The following is a 25097-nucleotide window of genomic DNA, read 5'->3' as shown; positions in this document are numbered from 1 at the left end:
TCACTATCGACCATCTGCTCCACATCTACTACCTCCGAATCTTTTGAAGAGGGCTAATCAAGCTTGCCTGAATACAGGGACCGAGACTGGCAGGGGATATTTGTTCAGGTAAAGACCGAAGATCTCATTCCCTTCGATTTCCTTCTGTTCCCTGAGAAGTGGAACTCAACGCATAAATTCATCTCCACTTAAGTTGCCAAAATAATTCTTTGATTTTATACTTCTTTCTCATCACCCGACTTTCCCGTTGGGCAACGGTCGCCCGAATCTCCAATGCAGTCCCTCATTTTAAGGAGTAGGTCCAGGGGATCTATAAACAATTGACATACTCCGAATACGAGTGGCGCAAACTTTCAAAAGGAAAATGGGAGGCTCGTTCCCATGGTGAGTATCCTTCTTCTCCTGATTGAATTTCCTTTTCATTCCACTATTATTTTGACTAAGTCCCTTTCTTCCTTCCACAAGTTTGCCCAAAGACTACCGAGCTTTGGGCAGTGGACGAGGACGGGGCCTCGTCCCCACCTACAACACCCTCCAACTCTGTACAACCTGCCATCAAGGCTGCTATGAAGGAGGAGGAGAAAATGAGGAAGAAAAAAAGGTCCCCCGACCCCTCGGATGCTCCCACCGAGGCAAAGAAAAAAGAATTGCAGTCAGGGTCTGAAAGAGTACCAAGAAGAGTACTCGGGCCAGGGTACCGGACCCTGATTCTCTTTACGGTCTCAGGGACTACCCCGAAGATGAATATATAGAGTTTTTCACCCATGAGCCGGCCGTCGTTGCAGAAGAGCGGGCAGCACCAGAGGGAGGCGATTAAGGCCGAACCTTCTTCAGTTCGGGAGCTCGAGGAAAAGCCTGTGGCTACTGCCTCTCGAGAAGCTACTCTGGTTCTGAGAGAAGCTGCTGACCTCATTGATGTCTCAGAGTTGCCATCCCAAACTGAGACTCTTTTCAATGAGCCCAAGCCGTTACATAAAAGCCGACCCAGTCATCACGTGCCGCAGATGAAGCCCTTAACCTATTCTTTGAAGGTTTGGATGTTGGTGCGCTGGAGGACTACTCTGATTTTGGCCACCTAGAGATCCCGAGGAAGGACGTGCTGCCGGTGTCAGGCAGGCCGAGTTCAAGCCCAAAGCGTGTGAAGCAATTCCCCCCCAAGCACGGACCCTATCCGCAAGAAAACGGTCATGTTTACGGTACCGGCGGATACCAGGATGCTGTCCGGGCCGGTTGGTAGGGACAACTACCTTTGTTCCTTGGTGACTGATGAGGACCAAGCAGAGATGAATGAGGTGGATGCACCGAGCCTCTTCAATGAGGCACAACAGGCGCATAACTGGGTATGTTTTCTTCCCTTTACATCTTTAGAGAGTCCGTTTTGGCTTAGTGTATTTTAATGATTTTGACATGTTTTATGCCTCAGGCTTCAGTGCTTCATCGTGAGAGCTTCCACCGGTCTCGGATGGAGGTGAGACACCTTAAGTTCGAGCTCAAGGAGAAGGTCTCGCAAAAGGAAATGTATAAAGCTCTTTCAGAGCAAAAAGATGAGGTTATCAGGGACCACTCCGTCCTCCAAGCCGAGTTGGAAAAATCTCAAAAGGAGGCCTCGAAGGTGAAACGGGAACACGCCCTTCTGGTTGAAAAGGTAAGAGTGTCTGATATTAATAATAAGAGGCTAAGCGCAACCGCTAACGCCACATCCTTGCATGTCCAAGAGAAGATATACCTGATCGACCAGCTTAGGGCCGAAATGAACAAGGTCAAAGCCTCAGTCGAGGAGTTGAGGAGCAAAATGGATCTCCTGGCCTCGAAGCAGGATGCCACCAAGGAGGATTTGGCATCGACCAAAGATCAGCTCCGGGTGATGAGGGAAAAAGTCGACAAATGGTCTCGGCTAAATGAGGAGCTCCGGGCGCAACATAACTCGGCCGTTACTGAACGATACACTCTCGGCCAAGAATACACTGCGCTGAAGTCCAAGTTGGAGGCGGCTTTGAACGAGGACTCCGAAGTCCAGGACATGCAGGCCCAGTATAAGAACGATGTGGAGGTTACCGAGGCCCGTGTAATAACGAAGGCCGAATATGTGAAATGTCTATATCGGAGAGAGACGCTCGAGGAGATCCAAGCTCGGGGAGTTGCCTGGCGGCCAATATAGAGGAGGCGAAGAGGCTCGAAGCAGAGGCTAGAGCGAGATACCAGCCCAATGATTAAGGCAGCGAGTCAGACTTCGATGAGGACTAGGTAGTAAATGACTTAGTTTATTTTTGTTTTTCTTTGTAGCTACATATTCTGTATTTTGGGGCCGTTTCATGGCGCCTTTGTAAATATCTTTTGGTACATGTATATAGAATTTTTCTCTTCGGCTATACATTGTGTCCTTTACTTTTCAGTATTTGCTTATGTTCAAGACTTATAACTTGTGTTTTAGTCTTTAAAATATGCAATCGATGCCTTAGCATAGAATTTGACATACTTTAGACTATTCGTTCCCCCAAAGCTGGATGAGGCCTAGGTTAAGTAACAATTCTGAGTTGCTTTTACTACGGAGGTCCCGATAAAAAACAAAGTCTTTGTTAAGATATTTGAACGTTTTAATCGGACACGATTATTCTTTACCGAAGGTGGCTCTTCTCATAGTCGGGTCTGAGGTAATCTTTCATAGATTAAAAAACGTGTAGGGACCTTACTTTTTATGTACGAACTTGGACATTTCCGAGCTGTTTAAGTTGGCTGTAGCCTTTCGTGTTTCGGCCTTGCCTAGTAGGCTCGGTGCCTCCGAGATTTGGTAGCCTGAATTTCTTGATCTTATTATCGGGTTGCAGTCCCTGGATCAGGGAGGCCTTTAAGGGTTTTGAAACCAATGTTCACTCTAAGTAACTCAACGATAATATTGCTGGTGCCAATGTGAACCGATGAAACATAAAAGGCAAACTTCTTTTATTACTTTGAACGTAGTGTAAATAATCGAAGATACAAAAGCTATCTGCCATGGCGAGAATGAGCTACACAGGCGCAATTCGTTTGACCGTCTGACCCTTACAATTAATCCTGATATTCAAGCCTTGGCTATCAATATCAAATAAAAAATGCCTTCTAAATTTCTGAACTCAGGACCTTGACTTAGGGCGTTATGCCCCTAGTATTCAAGACTGAATTTTGAGGGCTCGAATACTATTGATCTGATACGGACAATTCGCATTACCCAGTCTTAGACTGGTCTTCAAAACTAGAGTAGCACGCTTGCTATTGCCTCGTTATAAACCTTTCCGTAAAACCCACTTCGAAAAAAAAACCGGTCTAAGGGAAAAAGAGTGCAACACATGCTTTCAGACCTAATCCTCAGATTTGACTTCGACTGAGTACCTGCACGGGTTAGTTCAAAGCATAATAAACTATAAAGAAAATTGTGTTCATACCATAGCAATAGTACCGCTTTAAGTGCCACATTCCAGTTGTTGGGTAGTTGTACACCATTACCGAACTCGAGCTGGTATGAGCCTTTCCCGGTTATACCAGTGACTCTATATGGTCCTTACTAGTTCGGGCCTAGTTTCCCGTCATTCGGGTTCTTGGTATGCAGTGTAACTTTTCTCAATACCAAGTCCCAGACTTGGAAGTGTCGAAAGTTTGCCCTTCGATTGTAGTATCTCCCCTATCATTGCATTTGGGCCACTAACCGGACTAGGGTGACTTTTCGCCTTTCGTCTGCTAAATTTAAGCTCGTGTCCATGGACTCATCATTTGACGTCTCCGTAGCATATTGGAACCTTAGGCTCAGTTCTCTTACCTCTACCGGAATCATGGCTTTCGCGCCGTAGACTAGAGAGAACGGTGTTTCACCGGTGCTGGACTTCGAAGTCGTTCGATATGCCCATAAGACCTCGGGAAAAATTTCTTTCCATTTCCCCTTTGAGTCGATCAATCTCTTCTTCAGGTTCTGGAGTATAGTTTTGTTTGTTGACTCCGCTTTATCATTCCCTCTTGGGTGGTAGGGCATTGATAAATGTTTTTTGATCTTGTGATCCTCAAAAACTTATTAATCTTGCCACAGATGAAATGCCTCCCATTGTCACATGCGATCTAGGACGGTATCCCAAACCGGCATATTATATGATCCCATATGAAGTCAATGACCTCCTTTTCCCTAACTTTCTCGAAAGCCTGTACTTCGACCCACTTGGAGAAATAACCGATCATAAGTAAGATGTACTGTGCTTTGCCGGGTGCCCACGACAAGGGACCAACAATGTCCATTCCCAATTTCATGAATGGCCAAGGGGAAAGGACCGGGTGAAGCATTTCCCCCTAGTTGATAGATCATCGGGGCGTGCCTTTGACATTTGTTACACTTTTAAACGAAGTCTTTCACGTGTTTTTCCATCTAGGTCCAGTAATAACCAGCTCTGATCAATTTTTGAACCAAGGACTCTGCTCCCGAATGGTTCCTACATGTACCCTCGTGCACTTCTCTCGTTACGTAGTTGGTTTCCCCCGGACCTAAGCACCTTGATAACGGTCCAAAAAATGATCTTCGGTATAATTTTCCACCAACCAAGCTAAACCTGGCAGCCTTAGTACGTAGGGCCCTGGATTCTTTGGGATCCAATGGTAGTTTACCTTTTTAAAGGTAGTCTATGTATTTTTTTCTCCAATCCTAACTTGAGCTTGTTAAGTTTACCTCGGCATGGCCTTTCTCTATCACTTAGTTAATCAATTGCACCATTGCTCCAGAATTGAATTCATCTGAATCGACTGACAAACCTAGATTAGCCAACGCATCAGCCTCGTTATTTTGATCTCGGGGTACATGCTGTAGTGTCCATTCCTTGAATTGGTGTAATGTCACTTGCAACTTATCCAACTATCTCCGCATCCGGTCCTCTTTTACTTCAAATGTCCCGTTAACTTGGTTAACGACAATGAGGGAGTTGTAGTTGGCTGCAATCACCTCAGCTCCCAGGCCCTTAGCCAGTTCTAGACCTGCAATCATAACCTCATATCCGACTTCGTTGTTAGTCAATTTCACCGTTCTAATAGATCGCCTTATTCGTTACCCATAGGCGGTTTTAATATGATTCCTAGCCTCGCCTCGCCCCTTTCACGTTAGAAGCACCGTATGTGAATAGGGTCCAAACCCCTGAGCTAGTCCCCGAGGCGAGCAATAATTCTTTCTCAACATCGGGGATCAAGGCCGGCGTAAAGTCGGCCATGAAGTCTGCCAAAATCTGAGATTTTATAGCAATTTGGGGTTTGTACTCAGTATCATACCCGCTAACGTCTATGGCCCATTTGGCCAGTCCGCCTGAGGGCTCGAGTTTATGCATAACATTCCTTAGCGGATACGAGGTCACGACACATATGGGGTGACATTGAAAATACAGTTTTAATTTCCTAGATGTGCTCAGTAGGGCAAGTGCTAATTTTTCTAAGTGTGGATACCTTGTTTTGGCATCGCTTAGGATTCTACTAACATAATAAATAGGAAAATGCGTGCCTTCTTCTTTCCAGACCAGGACGCCACTTAACGCTACCTCGGAAACTGCCAAGTAGAGGTATAACTTTTCGTTTGCCTTCGGGGTGTGTAGCAAAGGAAGGTTTTATAGGTATCGTTTGAGTTCTTCTAAAGCTTGCTGACATTCCAGGGTCCAAGAGAAGTCGTTCTTCTTCTAAAGCAATGAGAAAAATCGATGGGTTTTGTCGGATGATCTCGAGGTAAACCTGCCCAATGCGGCTATCTGCCCGGTCAATCTTTGTACTGCCTTGACGTTGTCAACTACGGTGATATCCTCTATGACTTTTATCTTGTCTGGGTTGATCTCTATTCCCCGGTTGGACACCATATAATCGAGGAACTTGCTCGAGCCGACCCCGAAGGTACACTTCTCCGGATTCAACTTCATGTTGTATTTCCTTAATATGTCAAAGGTCTCCTACAAATGCTTCAAATGGTCCTCCGCTAGCAGGGACTTAACTAACATATCATCAATATAAACCTCCATTGATTTGCCTATTTGTTCTTCGAACATCCGGTTAACTAGGCGATAATACGTGGCACCGATATTTTTCAGACCAAACGGCATTACGTTGTAACAATACGTGCCAAACTTAGTTATAAAAGAGGTCTTTTCTTGGTCACCGTGGTCCATCCGTATTTGGTTGTACCCAGAATAGGCATCGAGAAAACTCAGCGTCTCGTGCCCGGCCGTCCCATCGATCATTCGATCGATGTTAGGTAAAGGAAATGAATCCTTCGGACATGCCTTGTTTAGGTCCTTATAATCTACACACATTCTAAGTTTATTTCCTCTTTTAGGCATGACCACTATGTTAGCTAGCCAATCCGGGTATTTAACTTCCCGAATGGAACCTATTTTCAAAAGTTTAGATACCTCGTCTTTGATGGATGCGTGTTTGATCACGGACTACGGCCTCCTCTTCTATTTGACCAGGCAGAATTTTGGATCCAAGCTTAATTTGTGAGTTGTCACCTCCGATGGGATTCTTAACATGTTTAAATGGGACCAGGCAAAGCAATCGACATTAGCTTTAAGGAAATTAATAGGTTTTTTCCTGATCTCAGGAGTTAACCCCGTGCCCAGGTATACCTTTTCGTCTGGTAGGTACTCGATCAATATGACCTGCTCCAATTCCTCGATTGTCAATTTGGTGGTGTCGGTATCTTCGGGTGCTATAAAGGATCTCGGGACACCGAAATCATCCTCCTCACTTACTGTGTGTTTCCTTTGTTTCCCCGACCCGGTTAGGGTCGTGGCCGCTGATTGCTATTTGGTTTCTTTCTCTTCGGCCAGTCCCTACCTTTTGATATTGTGACCTCGGGCACCGAGATCACCTCCTCGATAACAAACATCACCTTTGTGGCTGGTTGTTCCCCGTAGACCGTTCTGACTCTGCCTGGGGTAGGAAACGTCAACGCCTGATGTAGGGTCGAAGGCACTGCTCTCATGCTGTGGACATGGCCTCCCGAACAAGGCATTGTATCTTATATCCCCGTCGATCATATAAGGTTTTGTTTCCTGGGTGGTCCCGACAATATTTACTAGTAGGGTTATTTCACCTTTCGTCATCTCGCACGCCATATTGAAACTGTTTAATACTCGTACTACCGGTATGATTTGGTCCAATAATCCAGTTGTTTTATGACCCTCCATCAGATGATATTGGCCGGGCTACCTGGATCAATTAGCACACGTTTAACTCAAGATTTATTAATAAGTACGGATATTACCAGCGCATCGTTGTGAGGTGAATGATGCCCTCGGCGTCCTTGTCACTGAACGAGATGGACCCCTCCGGGACGTAGTCCCGAGTGCGTTTTTCCCTTGTGATAGAAACTTTGGTGCGCTTTATCTTTGGCCCCTGCGGGACATCTACTCCCCCAATGATCATGTTGATCACGTGCTGAGGCTCCTCTTGCTCAATATTTTAGTTGGAGTACCTATTTTTGAAATGAGTTTTTGCCCACTCACTTAGGAATTCCCAAAGATGCCCATTGTTGAATAGACGAGCCACTTCTTTCCTTAGTTGTCGACAGTCTTCGATCCTGTGACCGTGAGTACCGTGGTATGTACATACCAAGTTATGATCCCTCTATGTGGGATCGGACTAGAGTGGTCTAGGCTATTTGGTCTTCTTGATGCGACCAATGGCCGACACTATACTCGCAATATCCACGTTGAAGTTATAAGCCGATAGTCTCGGGGCTTCCCTGCCCCTGAGTGATCTGTCGAAACCATGCTTACTCATCAGACCCTGGTTGCTAGGTCCTTGGTCACTTCTCTTATTATTCCTGGGTGGGTGGCGACCGGGTCCATTTCCCCTTCTATCTGAGCTGTATGGCTGATACCGATCTCGTACCGGCCTTGGCTCATGGTCCATAGTTCTTTTAGGTCTATCGTTTGCTCTATTAGGGTAAACCGACCCTAAGGGCCCCCCAACTGGTCGTCATCGACTCTGATCTTTGACTGATACCTATTATAAACATCGGCCCAAGTAAGTGCCAGGTACTCCCCCAAGTTTTGCTTTAATTGTTGAGAAGCAACAAAACTTCGGGGGTTGAGCTCTTGAGTGAACGCCTGAACGGCCCAATCATTTGCGATCGGGGGCAGGTCCATTCGTTCCATCTGGAACCTCGACACGAACTCCCTAAGAATCTCGCTGTCTCTTTGCTTGACTTTGAAGAGGTATGATTTCCTCGTCTCGACCTTCATAACACCGGCATGGGATTTAACAAAGGCATCTGCAAGCATAGCAAATGAATCAATAGAATTCAAAGGAAAGTTATGGTACCATATCATTGTCCCTTTGGATTAGGTTTCCCCAAATGTCTTCAACAACACCGACTTGATCTCATCGTCTTCTAGGTTGTTGCGTTTGATTGCACACGTGTAGGAGGTTACATGTTCGTTTGGATCTGTGGTTTCGTTATATTTGGGAATATCGGGAATCTGGAATCTCTTCGGAATTGGCTTCAGTGCCACACTTGGTGGAAAGGTTTCTGAATGAAATTTTTGGAATCTGGCCCTCCAATATTGGAGGCGCTCCCGGGATCTGATCGACCCTCGAATTGTAAGTTTCCACCTTCTTGTCATTTGCCTCTAGCTTCTTTTCACTAGACTTCACCCGCTTTGTTAGCGCTTCGAGCATTTTCATTACCTCGAAAGTTTGTCCGGACCCAAACTCATCCGGTTCTACGATAACCTATTCATCTCTTCGAGCGTCTTCTCTAACCCGCTCGGGTTCGGTCTGGTTCTAGGTGTGATTTTGAGTCTGTAGCTATGCTATTGCCACTTGTTGAGCTTGTAGCATTTCAAAAATCAATCGTAAGCTAACTTCATCACCTTCCCCTTCGGGCGCTTCTCGAGCCGATGGCTGGGCTGCCCCGCAAATGCTATTTTTCGGGATTAGTTGGCAGGTTGATGTTGATGGCAACTTGTGAGTTAGCGTCGACCAGGTCAGCGATTGGAACATCATTAGGATCAACAGGGGGTATGTCATTGCCTGGTACCACGTTATTATTTTCACTGTGGTGTCCTGACTCGGCGTCAACATTCAAGTGAGCAGACTGAGAATTGGACATTTTAAATAAACCTAAAATCAAACTTCAAAGAGCAAGTGTAAAATAGGGTGTTCTATAGAGATTCATATTAAATCACCACATTATCCTTTTTCCCATGGTGGGCGCCAAACTGTTTACCCTTAAAATGTGTAACAATTAAATTTATGCACGGTTTAAAGGATATGTGATTTAATTTAACACGAATGAACTAAGAACAACAAATAATTGAATTAAAGAAAAACAAACCGATCATACCAAATGCAGCGGATGATTAAATCTAGCTTTGCAGTGGGTGTTTGGGAATCGTTTCCGATCCAGCCCTTGGAACGGGCTCGATTGCAACTCAATAAACAAGCAGCTGAAGAACACTTTTAACAATAACTAGAGAACAAAAATTAACTTTTTTTTTGCTTTGATATAGGTGCCAACAGTGATCCTCAAAATAAAAGGTTCGCCTTTTATATAGTAGGGGAGTTTCAATCCTAGTACAAGTCTAAATAAGGTAAAAAATCTTTTCTTTCCAGTAAACATTGATACACAGTTGATATCGGGCAAGATTTACGCCGTAATATCCAGTTGATGGCGGATATTTCGGCTCCTCGCTTATCCTGTCTAACCGTCTTTTCTCTTAGTCTCGGCTCTTCATTCTGCTCGAGCCCAATGCTCGGCCGTGTCCGGTTTCGGGTGCACCATTCGTCTTCCCCGTGCTCTGATCCATGGAATCCCTCGGCTTTTCTCGAGGCCATGTGAGATCATGCTTTCCTTTCGTTTCATTACCTGAAAATCGGGGATAACTTTATCCCCGATTTTACCCGTATACAACATCTAAGGAAAAGCCCCCTTCTATTTCAAGTAGGTTAACCGAGAGGGCATGTTCAAACAGGAATGGAACAAAGGCACAAAGTAACATCATGTTTTTCATTTACTTTGGTGATATCACTCTAGTACATATTAAAGTTACTGTTCTGCTGAATGTTTCCTAGTTTCACTCGCTGCTGCTTATATAAACTTAGTTACATACCCTTCTACTTTCTAAAATCCCTGTTTTAGTTTAAAAATTGATGATCATGTCTTGTCACCACTGTCATCTTATTACTGCGAAATGAGCCCCTTTGACTTTTTTTTTTATTACCGAGGTCCATAAATAATTTCACTAACTTAATTAACGCAAAGCAACTAAGATATGATTTTTTGGGGGTGGAATCTACTTCACAGAGAATGGATTTTATCTCAAAGGGTAAGGTTACATGCATGCACTGTTTGCTTTCTACGTGACGATGATGCACCATATGTTAAAGATACGTCTACCTGGTATTTTTTGGATTAACTAAATACAGAACCGAAGGAAAAATATTTTATTATAAATCTCTGAAAGTTGTCTACGATTCTTTATTTCATTAACATAATAAAATAAGCTATTAATATTCCTATTTATAATAGTATGAAACCTATTTCAACTAGAAATATGAAAGACTGCTCCTATATTAATTATGACTATAAATCCTATTTAGACATGAATTAAATAACTTTGCAAATACCAAATCCTAAATAATTTAGGTATCCTACTATAATTTTGAATTAGTTTTCCAACATTCTCTGGTAATTCAAAGTTGTATACGTCTGACTTTTCGTTGTGTGTTGGAGTACTTCTCTCCAACTTCTACTTTGTTGAAGTACATGTGTCCAACCCTCATTGATGTATTTTGCCACCAACAATCAATTTTGTTGAAGCACCTGTCTCCAACTCACGTTGATGCACTTTGTCACCAACACTCAATTTTGTTGAAGCACCTATCTTCAGCTCTCGTTGATGCACTTTGTCACCAACAACCGATTTTTGTTGAAGCACATGTTTCAACTCCCGTTGATACATTTGTCATCAACACCTAATTTTTGTTGAAACACATAATCAACTTCCAACTTTTTTAAACCTCTCTCCAACTTTTAGAGAAGAGTTTCTTCATCTTGTACCATATTTGTTTGCACCTCTTTAAATTTGCCTTTTTCTCTTGAATCTATCTTGAAACTTTTCATCGAATAATCTAATTTTGTTGACAACTATCGATAATTTTGCCAACATATTTTTTGGCTAGACGGGCGGCACACATTAGCTAGTGCCGCCCGCCGGCAGCGGAAGCTACTTGATTCTCTCCCAAGATCGTAGAAGCTCTGATACCAATTTGAAGGAAAAATATTTTATTATAAATCTCTGAAAGCTCTTTACAATTCATTATTTCCTCCACATAATAAAATAAGCTACTAATACTCCTATTTATAATAGTACGAAACCTATTTCAACTAGAAACAAGAAAGCCTACTCCTATATTAATTATGATTACAAATCCTATTTAGACATGAATTAAATAACTTTGCATATATCAAATATTAAATAATTTAGGTATCCTACTACAACTTTGAATTAGTTTTCCAACAAGAACGCTTTAAATGAGATTAAATTAGTATATTTGTCTGTGCTTCACGTGAAATATGTTCAAATAATTGATGAATCTTTATCTGGTTTCAATACTTTGGACTGTGAGTTTTAAAAAGAATATTGTTGTGAGCTGCAAAAATGGATTAATCATGTTATCACACTTGATCGAACTACATGTCCGTTTGAGCAGCTGTACTCATGAGTCAAGTCCCAGAGCCAGCACACAGACAAACCTTTGGCTGAAGCAATATGTTCGCTCTTCAACTAACAAAATACTAGGAAAAATACATATGTTTGTGTCAAGACCCAATTTTCCCTCCGTATGACGTCGTAACGGCACCTAGTCTCTATGACTAGGTAAGCCTAACATTTACGAAAAAATAAAATGAAAACATAAATTTAACAACTAACTGTAGCAATAACACCATAACTGAATACCATGCCGCTTGGCATGTACAATAACCAACTCCTCAATATACTACACAACATTTCCAAAACCCGGAACATCGTGAATCACAAACTACAGAAGGAAAATCTAGTGTCTCTATCCATCAGAGTCTATCAAAAGAAGATACAGAAGATAATGGATATGGGGAAGAGTAGAAGGGGACTCTGAGGTTTGCGGATGCGGCAGATATACTGTGAAGTCTCCAAAGCTGTCTCGGCACTGACAGTGCGGCTGATAAGGAGCACCTGGATCTGCACACAAAAAATATGTGCAGAGAGTAGCATGAGTACACCACAATTGGTAACCAGTAAGTGCGAAGCCTAACCTCGTTCGAGTAGTGACGAGGTCAGGTCAGGACCCTACTGGTATATATAATAATAAAGCAAGGCATGAATGAAATATCGCAGTAGAATAAAGACTGAAATTTAACAAGAAAGAATTCATAGAAGGTAACAACTCAATACACATAGATAACAACATGGGATCTCCTCAGATACCGTCTCGTAATCCCAAACGTAAATGTGCAGGGGGATCTCCCGGAATTTCATTCCGTAGTCCCTAAGTAAATATGCAAGACAGAGGGATCTCCCAGAATACCGTTCTGCAGTCCCAAAGTAAATATGCAAGACTGGGGGATCTCCCGGAATACCGTTCCGTAGTCCCAAAGTAAATATGCAAGATAAAGGGATCTCCCGGAATACCGTTCCGTAGTCCCAAAGTAAATACACAGGTCAAACAACAAATACAACAGTTAACAGTAAGATTTCTATGACTATACTGATAAAGAACAAGGAAAAAGCAGGAAAATCAATTAACCATGCTTCACAGAGTTCAACAGTTAAATCACGTAGACATGCGATATTAGACTAAACAGGATAGCTACACATATTGGAATAACTCAATTAAGAATGAAAACAGATTAATACTCATTAAAATAGTATAACTCAAAATAAAAGGAGAACAGGTTGCTGCTCAGTAAATAAAATTGGGTTTTACAACAACTAGCCCGTGTACGTACTCGTCATCTCACGTACACGACGCTCACATATCACAATAGTTCCAAATCCTAAGGGGATTTTTTCCACACAAAGTTAGGCAAGCCACTTACCTCGAGTCAAGCTCAATCAATCCGTAAGAATGCCCTTTCCTCGATTATCCGAATCCGAATGGCCCAAATCTAGCCAAACACAATTGTTTATCATGAATACAACCTTAATAGACTCATATAATTAATGAAATCAATATTTTAACAAAACATTCCGAAATTCGCCCTAAAAAGTCTACCCGGGCCCACGCCTCAGAATCGGGTAAAAGTCATAAAATACGAACACCCATTCACTCACGAGTTCACTCGTACCAAAATTAACCAAATCCGACGTCTAAATCCCAATCAAAACTCAGAAATTCGGTTAGGGAAATTTTCCCCCATTTTCCCAACTTTTCAATCAAAATCTGAAATTAAATGGACGAAATAACTATAGATTAATTAAATACAACCAAAAATGAGTTAGGAATCATTACCCCAAAGCTCTCTCTGAAAATCCCTCGAAAAATCACCAATTCCCGAGCTCCCAAATCCAAAAATGAAGAAATGAATCAAACCCTCGATTTTCCCTCTTTTCTGCCCAGAAATCTCGCTTCTGCGAGCCTTCAACCGCACCTGAAGAAATCCCATCGCAGGTGCAAAAATCACTTAAGGGGGGCTGAGTCCGCATCTACGAACAAAGGCCGCTTCTGCGAGCCCGCATCTGCGCTCTTCCTCCGCTTCTGCGGATCTATGGCCGCACCTGCGGTCCCAACTGGACAGGATCAAAACCGCTTCTGCGGCTCCATGGACGCTTCTGTGGCACCGCACCTGCGGCCCAAAGTGCGCAGGTGCGATTACACCAGGTGCATCAGCTCCAGCAATTGCATAAATCCCAAACTCAATCCGTTACGCACTCGAAACTCACCCGAGGCCGGGACCTCGACCAAACATACAAATCTATCCTAAAATACCATACGAACTTAGTCGAGCCCTCAAAACACATCAAACAACGCTAAAATCACAAATCATCCTCCGATTCAAACTTGAAGAACTTGCAACTTCCAAATTCGATGTTCGATACCGAAACTAACCAAACCACGTCCGATTGATCCCGAATTTTGTACACAAGTCGTATTCAACATTACGGACCTACTCCAACTTCCGAAATCGGAATCCGACCCCGATATCAAAATTTCCACTATCGGCCCAAATCTCCAAAAATTCGACTTTCGCTATTTCAAGCTTAAATGGGCTACGGACCTCCAAAACACAATCCGGACACGCTCCTAAGTCCAAAATCACCCAACGGAGCTAACAGAACCGACAAAACTCCATTCCGGAGTCGTCTTCACACAGTTCCGACTATGGTAAAAAATCCTAAGACTAAAGCTCCCGTTTTAGGGACTAAGTATCCCAAAACACTCTGAAACCAAAAACAGAACCTCCCGGCAAGTCACATAAGTAGAAAAAGGTACGGGAGAAACACTAAATAGGGGATCGGGGCTATTACTCTCAAAACGACCGGCCGGGTCGTTACATCCTCCCTTTCTGAAAACAATCATTCATCCTCGAACGAGTATAGAGACATACCTAAAGTGGTGAAAAGATGAGGATAACGGCTGCGCATATCCTGCTCGATCTCCCAAGTCGCCTCCTCGACTGGCTGTCCCCTCCACTGAACCTTCACAGAAGCAATGTTCTTTGACCTTAGCTTTCTGACCTGCCTGTCTAAAATAGCCATTGGCTCCTCAACATAAGATAGATCCTTGTCCAACTGGACTGAGCTGAAATCCAATACATGAGCCGGATCACCGTGATACTTTTGGAGCATTGAAACATGAAATACCGGATGAACTCCTGCTAGGCTGGGAGGTAAGGCAAGCTCATAAGCAACCTCTCAACATGCCGCAACATCTCAAAAGGACCAATGAACCTTGGCTCAACTTGCCCTTCTTTCCGAATCTCATAACGCCCTTCATAGGCGAAACCCGGAGCAAGACCTGCTCTCTAACCATGAATGCAACATCGCAAACCTTTCGGTCCGCGTAACTCTTCTGTCTGGACTGGGCTGTGCGAAGTCTATCTTGAATCACCTTAACCTTTTGCAAGGCATCCTGAACCAAATCCGTACCCAATAATCTGGCCTCGCCCGGCTTTAACCAACCCACTGGGGACCGACACCGCCTACCATACAGAGCCTCATACGGTGTCATCTGAATGTTGGACTGATAACTGTTGTTGTAAGCAAACTCCTCAAGTGGCAAGAACTAGTCCCAAGCACCCCTAAAATCTATCACACAAGCGCGGAGCATATCCTCCAGTATCTGAATAGTGCGCTCGTACTGTCCGTCCATCTGAGGGTGAAATGCTGCGCTCAGCTCCACTCTAGTACCCAACTCCTGCTGTACGGCTCTACAGAATCGTGATGTAAACTGCATACCCCGGTCAGAGATAATAGATACTGGTACACCATGAAACCTGACGATCTCACGAATGTAGATTCGAGCTAGCTGCTCAGAAGAATAGGTAGTCATCATAGGAATGAAATGAGCCGACTTGGTCAGCTTATCCACAATCACCCAAACTGCATCAAACCTCCGCGGAGTCCATGGGAGCCCAACAACGAAATCCATAGTGATTCGCTCCCATTTTTATTCCGGAATCTCCAACTTCTGAAGCAACCCACCTAGCCACTGATGCTCATACTTCACCTGCTGGAAATTTAGACATCGGGCCACATACTCTACTATGTCCTTCTTCATCCTCCTCCACCAGTAATGCTGCCTCAAGTCCTGATACATCTTTGCGGCACCCGGATGAATAGAGTTCCACGAACTGTGAGCCTCCTGGAGAATCAACTCATGCAAACCATCTATATTAGGCACACATAGCCTGCCCTACATCCTCAATGCACCATCATCTCCAATAGTGACCTCCTTAGCATCACCGTGCTGGACCGTGTCCTTAAATACAAGCAGATGGGGGTCATCATACTGACGCTCCCTGATACGATCATAAAGAGAAGACCAAGATACCACACAAGCCAATACTCGACTCGGCTCAGAAATATCCAATCTCACAAACTGGCTGGCTAAGGCCCGAACATCCAACGCCATGGGCCTCTCTGCTGCTGGTAGATATGCTAAGCTCCCCAAACTCTCTGCTCGGTGACTCAAAGCATCGACCACCACATTATCCTTCCAGAGTGGTACAAAATGGTGATATCATAATCCGTACGCAGCTTCAACCACCTCCTCTGACGCAAATTAAGATCCTTCTGCTTGAACAGATGCTGCAAACTCCGGTGATCGATGTAAATCTCACAAGGAACACCGTACAAATAATGCCGCCAAATCTTCAAGGCATGAACAATAGCTGCTAACTCAAGGTCGTGGACATGATAGTTCTTTTCATGCACCTTCAGCTGTCTGGATGAGTAGGCAATCACCCTACCATCCTGCATCAACACCGTGCCGAGACTAATCCACGATGCATCACAATATATAGTATAAGACCCCGAACCTGTAGACAATACCAATACTGGGGCTGTAGTCAAAGCTGTCTTGAGCTTCTGAAAGCTCTCCTCACATTCCTCTGTCCACCTGAACGGAGCACCCTTCTGAGTCAGCGTGGTCATAAGTGCTGCAATAGATCAGAAATCTTCTACAAATCGACGGTAATACCCCGCCAAATCAAGAAAACTCCGGATCTCTATAGCTGAGGACGGTCTGGGCCGACTCTACGCTGCTTCAATCTTCTTTGGATCCACTTGGATCCTCTCACTTGACACTATATGACCCAAGAATGCCACTGAGTCTAGCCAAAACTCACACTTTGAAAGTTTTGCATATAACTTCTTTTCTCTCAAGGTTTGAAGCGCAGTCCTCAGGTGCTGCTCATGATCCTCTCGAGTCGGAGATTACACCAAAATGTCGTCAATAAACACAATGACGAATGAGTCAAGATAAGGCCGGAACACGCTGTGCATCAAGTGCATAAAAGCTACTGGGGCATTGGTCAGCCCAAAAGACATAACAAGAAACTCATAGTGACCATATTTGGTCCTGAAAGCAGTCTTCGAGATATCTGGCTCCCGAATCTTCAACTGATGATAACCTGAATGCAAGTCAATCTTGGAAAATACTCTGGCACCCTGTAACTGATCAAATAGGTCATCAATACGAGGGAATGGATACCTGTTCTTCACTGTGACTTTGTTCAACTGGATATAATCAATACACATCCGCATAGAACCATTCTTCTTCTTCACAAATAAGACAGGAGCACCCCAAAGTGACATACTGGGCCGAATGAAACCCTTATCAAGCAACTCCTGCAACCGCTTCTTCAACTCCTTCAACTCAGGAGGAGCCATGCGGTACAGAGGAATAGAGATGGGCTGAGTGCCCGGCAATAAATCAATGCCAAAATCAATATCTCTGTCTGGCGGCATGCCCGGAAGGTCAGCTAGGAACACATCTGGAAAATCCCTCACTACTGGAACTGACTCAACTGTAGAGGTATCAATACTGACATCTCTCATATAAGCTAGATACGCGTCACACCCCTTCTCAACTATTCGTTGAGATTTAAGAAATGAAATAACTTTGCTGGGAGTATACTCTAAGGTACCTCTCCACTCTAATCGCGGTAAACCTGGCACAACCAGTACATGCCCAAAATAATATCAAAGTCCACCATGATGAGCAATAATAAATCGGCTCTGGTCTCAAAACCACTAAGAGCAATCAAACACGACCGATACACGCGGTCCACAACAAGAGAATCTCCCAATGAAGTAGACACATAAATGGGGGAACTCAAAGAGTCCCCGATATGCCCAAATGCGGGGCAAAATAAGAGGACACATAGGAATATGTAGAGCCTGGGTAAAATAATACCGACACATCTCTATGACAGACCGTGACAATACCTGTAATGACAGAATCAGAAGCGACTGCCTCTGTACGAGCAGGAAGGGCATAATATCTGGCCTGACTTCCCCCTCTAGGGCGAGCTCTACCTCCCCGACCTCCACCTCGGGCTGGCTAAGCAGGTGGGGTGGTAGCTGGTGCTGTAATCATAGCCTGAGGACCCGATAGAGCACGTTGTGGCTGAGAAGTCTGTGGAGGTGCACCCTTCCTAAATCTGGGGCAACCCCTCACCATATGGCGAGTGTCGCCACACTCAAAACAAGCTCTGGGAGGGCGTGGCTGTTGTGACTGGCTCGGGTCAGGTCTGCTAGACTGGCCGCTAGAAACACCCCGTGCAGGAGGCACACTAGATACTGGCGGTGCATAATAAGGCTCCTGGGGCCTAGAAAGGGCTGGAACACCACTGGTGGCTGGAAGAGCTGAATGAACGGGGCAGCTCACATAACCCCTACCATGGCGAGCTGCTGGGACACGAGCTCCAGAATTATAACCAATCTCTCGAGACCTCTTGGCCTCCCTCTCCTCTCTATCCCGGGCAAGCATGCCCTCCAGTCTCCTGGCAATACTCACCACCTGCTGATAAAAAATATATATCTCCAACTCCCTGGCCATACTAATCCGGATGCTGGGGTGGAGTCCCTAAATAAACCGTTGAACCCTTCCTCGAACTGTGGCAACCAAGGCCGGAGCATGTCGGGCCAAATCACTGAAGCGAACTGCATACTCTGACACAGTCATAGCACCTTGGCGCAGCTGCTCAAACTCTGCACGCCATGAGTCCCTGAGGCTCTGAGGGACATACTCTCTCAAAAACATGTGCAAGAATTGATTCCATGTAAGTGAAGTTGTCTCAGCCGGCCTACTCAACTCATAAGCACGCCACCACTGATAGGCTGCTCCTCTAAGCTAGAATGTGGTAAAAGAAACCCCGCTCGTCTCCGCTACGCCCATAGTACAGAGAATATGATGACACTCCTCCAGAAAACCCTGAGAGTCATCTGTAGCTAATATGCTGAAGGTAGGTGGGTGGTACTTCTTGTACCTCTCAAGTCTGAGCTGCTCCACCTCAGAAGCTGCTGCCCTAACCTCGGGCTGAGCTGGAGCTACCGAATGCATTGGTGCAATCTCTGGAACCTGGTCGACCTGAACTCGCTGCTCTAGAGAACTGGCGATGGGAATCTGTGCTCCTCCCCCAGCCTAAGATGTGGTAGGGGCAAGTGGAATCAATCCAGCCTGAGCTAAGGTGCTGAATATGCTCAGAAACTAGGCTAGAGTCTCCTAGAGAGCTGGTGCAGAAACAGGTACCTCAGGTGTCTGCCCTCCAGCTGGAGCTACAGGGGGTTCCTCTGTAGCAGCTCGTGCGGGTGCTCTGGCTACACCACGTGGACGTCCTCGGCCCCGGCCTCTCGCGGCTCTATCAGGGGGCGCGGGTGCCAGGTCATCAGATCCGCTTGTACGTGTCCTCACCATCTGCGAGAGAATAAAATATAAAAGTTTAGAATTTTTGAAGTCAACAATTTTTGCACGACAAGGAATCAAAGTAGTGAAAATTTTCTAATAGTTCCATAGCCTCCCGATGATAAGTACAGACGTCTCCGTACCGATCCGCGAGACTCTAATAAACCGGCTTGTGACTCATGACACGTATGAACCTAGAGCTTTGAGACCAACTTGTCACGACCCAATTTTCCCTCCGTATGACATCGTGACGGCACCTAGTCTCTATGACTAGGTAAGCCTAATATTTGCGGAAAAATAAAATAAAAATATAAATTTAACAACTAACTGTAGCAATAATACCATAACTGAATATCATGCCGCTTGGCATGTACAATAACCAACTCCTCAATATACTACACAGCATTCCCAAAACCCGGAACATCGTGAATCACAAACTATAGAAGGAAAATCTAGTGTCTCTATACATCAGAGTCTATCAAAAGAAGATACAGAAGATAATGGACATGAGGAAGAGTAGAAGGGGACTCTGAGGTCTGCGGCAGATATACCGTGAAGTCTCCAAAGCTATCTCGGCTCAGTGACAGTGCAGCTGATAAGGAGCACCTGGATCTGAATACGAAAAACATGTGCAGAGAGTAGCATGAGTACACCAATATCGGTACCCAGTAAGTGCGAAGCCTAACCTCGGTCGAGTAGTGACGAGGTTAATTCAGGACCTTACTGGTATATATAATAATAAAGCAAGGCAGGAATGAAATATCATAGTAGAATAAAGACTGAAATTTAACAAGAAAGAATTCATAGAAGGTAACAGCTCAATACACAGAGATAACAACAGGGGATCTCCCGAGATACCGTCTCGTAGTCCCAAACGTAAATGTGCAGGGGGATCTCCCGGAATACAGTTCCGTAGTCCCAAAGTAAATATGCAAGACAGGGGGATCTCCCGGAATACGGTGCCGTAGTCCCAAAGTAAATATGCAAGACATGGGGATCTCCGAATACCGTTCTGTAGTCCCAAAGTAAATATGCAAGATACGGGAATCTCCCGGTATACCGTTCCATAGTCCCAAAGTAAATACACAGATCAAACGATAAATACAACAGTTAACAGTAAGATTTCTTCGACTATACTGATAAAGAACAAGGAAAAAGTAGGAAATCAACTAGGCATGCTTCACAGAGTTCAAGTAAGCAGTTAAAGTACGTAGACATGTGATATTAGACTAAACAGGATAGCTACACATATTGGAATAACTCAATTAAGAATGAAAACAGATTAATACTCATTAAAATGGTATAACTCAAAATAAAAGGAGAACAGGTTGCTGCTCAGTAAAATAAATCGGGTTTTACAACAACTAGCCCGTGTACGTACTCGTCACCTCATGTACACGACGCTCATATATCACAATAGTTCCAAATCCTAAGGGGATTTCCCCCCACAAAGTTAGGCAAGCCACTTATCTCGAGTCAAGCTCAATCAATCTGTTAGAATGCCCTTTCCTCGATTATCCGACTCCGAATGGCCCAAATCTAGCCAAACACATTTGCATATCATGAATACAACCACGATAGACTCATCTAATTAATGAAATCCATATTTTAACAAAAATTCTGAAATTTGTTCTAAAGAGTCTATCCGGGCCCACGTCTCGGAATCGGGTAAAGGTCACAAAATACGAACAACCATTCACTCACGAGTTCACTCGTACCAAAATTAACCAAATCCGATGTTTAAATCCCAATCAAAACTTGGAAATTCGGTTAGGAAAATTTTCCCCCATTTTCCCAACTTTTCAATCAAAATTCGAAACTAAATGGAGGAAACAACTATAGATTAATGAAATACAACCAAAAATGAGTTAGGAATCATTACCCCAAAGCTCTCTCTGAAAATCCCTCGAAAAATCGCCAATTCCCGAGCTCCCAAATCCAAAAATGAAGAAATGAATCAAACCCTCAATTTTTCCTCTTTTCTGCCTAGAAATCTCGCTTCTACGAGCCTTCAACCGTACCTGCAGAAATCCCATCGCAGGTGCGAAAATCACTTAAGTGGGGCTGAGTCCGCATCTGCGAACAAAGGCCGCTTCTGCAAGCCCGCATCTGCGCTCCTTTTCCGCTTATGTGGATCTATGGCCGCACCTGCAGTCCCAGCTGGACACGGTCAAAATAGCTTCTGCGGCTCCATGGACGCTTCTGCGGCACCGCACCTGCGGCCCAAAGTGCGCAGGTGGGATTACACCAGGTGCAACAGTTCCAGCAATTGCATAAGTCCCAAACTCAATCCGTTAAGCACCCGAAACTCACCCGAGTCCCCCGGGACCTCGACCAAACATACCAACCAATCCTAAAATACCATACAAATTTAGTCGAGCCCTCAAACCATATCAAACAACGCTAAAATCATAAATCATCCTCCGATTCAAACTTGAAGAACTTGAAACTTCCAAATTCGACGATCGATGCCGAAACCAACCAAACCACATCCGATTGATCCCGAATTTTGCACACAAGTCATACTCAACATTACGGACCTACTTCAACTTTCGGAATTGGAATCCGACCCCGATATCAAAATTTTCACTACCGGCCCAAATCTCCAAAAATTCGACTTTCGCCATTTCAAGCCTAAATGGGCTACGAACCTCCAAAACACAATCCGGACACGCTCCTAAGTCCAAAATCACCCAACGGAGCTAACGGAACCGACAAAACTCCATTTCGGAGTCATCTTCACAGAGTTCCGATTACGGTAAAAAATCCTAAGACTTAAACTCCCGTTTTAGGGACTAAGTATCCCAAAACACTCCGAAACCAAAAACAAAACCTTCCGGCAAGTCACATAAGCAGAAAAAGGTACGAGGAAAATAATAAATAGGGGATCGGGGCTATTACTCTCAAAACGACTGGCCGGGTCGTTACAGTTTGTCACCTAAACTTGTCCGATAAAATTACATGAAGAAAGAGCTACATCCCTTCAATCTATGTTAGTTATGTTTTAAGTGCTTTTAGGTTTTGATTATGTTCGGGACTTGTAGCTATGTTTAAGTACGTTTATCTCAATTAGTGAAATATTAAGCTTAATATTAACCCGTGTTTGTCTATTTTGCAAAAGCATCCGTTGCTTCTTGCTCGCATTTGAAGGACTCACATATGCATCCTAAAGCTAAGGCAGAAATTTCAAATTCATGAAAATAGTATTTAAGTCTTGTTCATATCTAACGTCCGGAAGAACAAAGTTGAATAAATGTGAAGAAGAAGAAGATGTATAAGCTGCCAATCAGCACTATATTTTTGACAAAAGAAAAACCCAGAATTTCATGAAGCACCACACTTCATTTAATGGTTGCACGTAAATGCCAACCACAGCCAAACTTAGCAAACAACACAACCAAATTTTAAATATTAATCAAACTATGCATAATTTCATAACAAAATTTACATTATACGTCAACATGTACTACAATTAAATAAACCAAAGGTTATCCAAGTAGAAGGTTCTACAATTACATAAACAAAAGGTTCTACGATAACACATTAAACACCTATGACAACTGCCGTACACCTTGATTCAAACAGTCAAGTTGCATGCTAGATGTTACACCTATAATAAAACTACATAAGATAATACACCAAAGCACATTTTCTCTAGCATTGGACCTAACCAATTTGCTCCTCAATTTTTTCACCTTCTCCTTCTATTTCTCAAGCACAGCGTCCAATCTAGAGATCAGTTCCATCTCTATCTTTTTTACAACCAATCAATGTTGCACAATGCTTCTATCCATTTTCATATACTTCCAGTTTACTTTCAGCTTCCCTCAATCAATTAATCAATCAATATATATATATATATATATATATATATATATATATATATACAAGGGGACCGGAAGCGAGGCCCTAAAAGATTAGGGAAAAAATAAATAAATGTAAAGACAGGAAGCAATTCACTACTAGAAATTCGAGAAAAACCGTCCAAAAAAACCGATCAAAGTTGGTCGGTAACAGCCAATAATCGTCCAAAACTCGACCATTAATGTGTGGGCGGTATTTTAAAGGTCGGAAGGACATACCGACCAAAGTTGATCGGAAATTACCGACCAACTTTGGTCGGTCAATTAAATTTTTAAAAAAAAAAAATTGCTAAAAAACCGACCAAAGGTTGTCGTTATTTTAATTATGTAATTAAAAAATACACCATTTGGGAATCGAACCGGGGTCTGTACTATGGCAGGATACTATTCTACCACTAGACAATTTGTGCATTTTATTTTAAGACTGTCATTTATTTCATTTATACTCTTTAATTGTATTTTCGCACGAAAATGACTGATCAAAGTTGGTCGATTTTATTAAAAAATAAAATTACCGACCGAATTCTGTCGGTTTTTTAAAATGACCTGCTGAATTAACCGACCTATTTCAGTTGGTTTTTTTAATATTAATTTTAATTTATTTTAAATGAAAAACCGACCAAAATTGATCGGTTTCTTGAAAAATAAATTTTACGGGACTCAAAAATAGTTTCCCGCATTTTTGCGCCAAAGAAAACCAACCAAAGTTCGTCGGTTTCGTAAAAATAAATTAAAAAATAAAATATTTTAAAAAACCAACTTTGATCTCTTTTTGGCCGGTCTTTTGACCGACCAAAATTGATCGGTTGACCGTAGTCGATTTTTGCCGAATTTCTAGTAGTGCAAGCAACAATAATATAATTAAACATGCAAAATAAAGTAAATTAGAGTGCAGACAAATAAATTTATGGGGCAGAGCCGACCATTTAAATAAAATGCGATAAAGTAAATTAGGTGGTTTAATCAACCATAATACAGAGTAATATAAATATAAACTTGAGCAAGAGTAAAGTAAATATAAACTTGATTGTTATTGAAACTAAAAAAATGATAATACAAGTTAAAAACTTATAATAATATACTTAGAGAGAGAGAGCTCTAACAAATTCTAGAGAGAGGGTGAGAATTCTTTCGCAATTGGTAGTGTAAGGTGTGTGTTTTACAAGTGATATAGGGGGGTTATTTATAGCCAAAAACTAAAAATTATATAGTGTTTTCTAATATCATCCATGATGTCATTAGGAGTAAGTGCTAGCTGATGTCGTGGATGATGTCAATTGTGATGTCATTGTGCTGTCACGCTGATGTAATTTCTGATTAATTTCTTAGAACATTAAATTAGAGTCTTCTTCTTCTTCTTCTTCTTCTTCTTCTTCTTCTTCTTCTTCTGATGATGATGATGATGATGATGATGATGATGATGATTTTTCAAACGAAGATGCTTGATTTTGTTGACCTAGAATTTGTGTCTTGAGGGAATTAAGAATTTTTTTCATTTGTTGAATAAAATCAAGCCTGCTGCTGGAACCGGCTAGTTGTGCATTTGCAATGGACTTTTGTTGTAAAAATAATATTTCGGCAGCATCTATTATAGCTAGATACAACGGATGAGATAGAATCCACTTGTCTACTGCTGGCACATAGGCTTCGGATGAATCCCACATTTTGTACCATTTGCAGTGGCCTTGGAGGGCTAACCATAGTAGTCCTTTATGTCCTTCTGGCTTGTGGAAAGAAAATTTATGGGAGCATATCCATGGGATATGAAATCTGTGGGAAAATTAGAGGAGTATGGGTCTTTGCTGCTCACTAAAAAACCTGTGGCAGAAATAATTATATCCTTCTTTTACTGGT

General features: G+C 43.0%; 1 protein-coding gene across 1 annotated transcript; it reads left to right on the top strand.

Annotated features, from left to right (window-relative positions):
* Positions 1–1187: 1187 nt before the first annotated feature.
* LOC138909810 (spindle pole body component 110-like) lies at positions 1188–24689 on the top strand. Its single transcript, XM_070201027.1, has 3 exons — positions 1188–1340; positions 1424–2050; positions 24573–24689. Exons 1-3 carry the CDS (start codon positions 1188–1190, stop codon positions 24687–24689), a joined length of 897 nt encoding a protein of 298 aa, XP_070057128.1.
* Positions 24690–25097: the final 408 nt, after the last annotated feature.

Source organism: Nicotiana tomentosiformis, chromosome 4 (genome assembly GCF_000390325.3).
Source record: "Nicotiana tomentosiformis chromosome 4, ASM39032v3, whole genome shotgun sequence".
NCBI classification, from domain to species: domain Eukaryota; kingdom Viridiplantae; phylum Streptophyta; class Magnoliopsida; order Solanales; family Solanaceae; genus Nicotiana; species Nicotiana tomentosiformis.
Note: the sequence above shows the minus strand (reverse complement) of the source record. Positions and strands in the feature narration are given on the sequence as shown.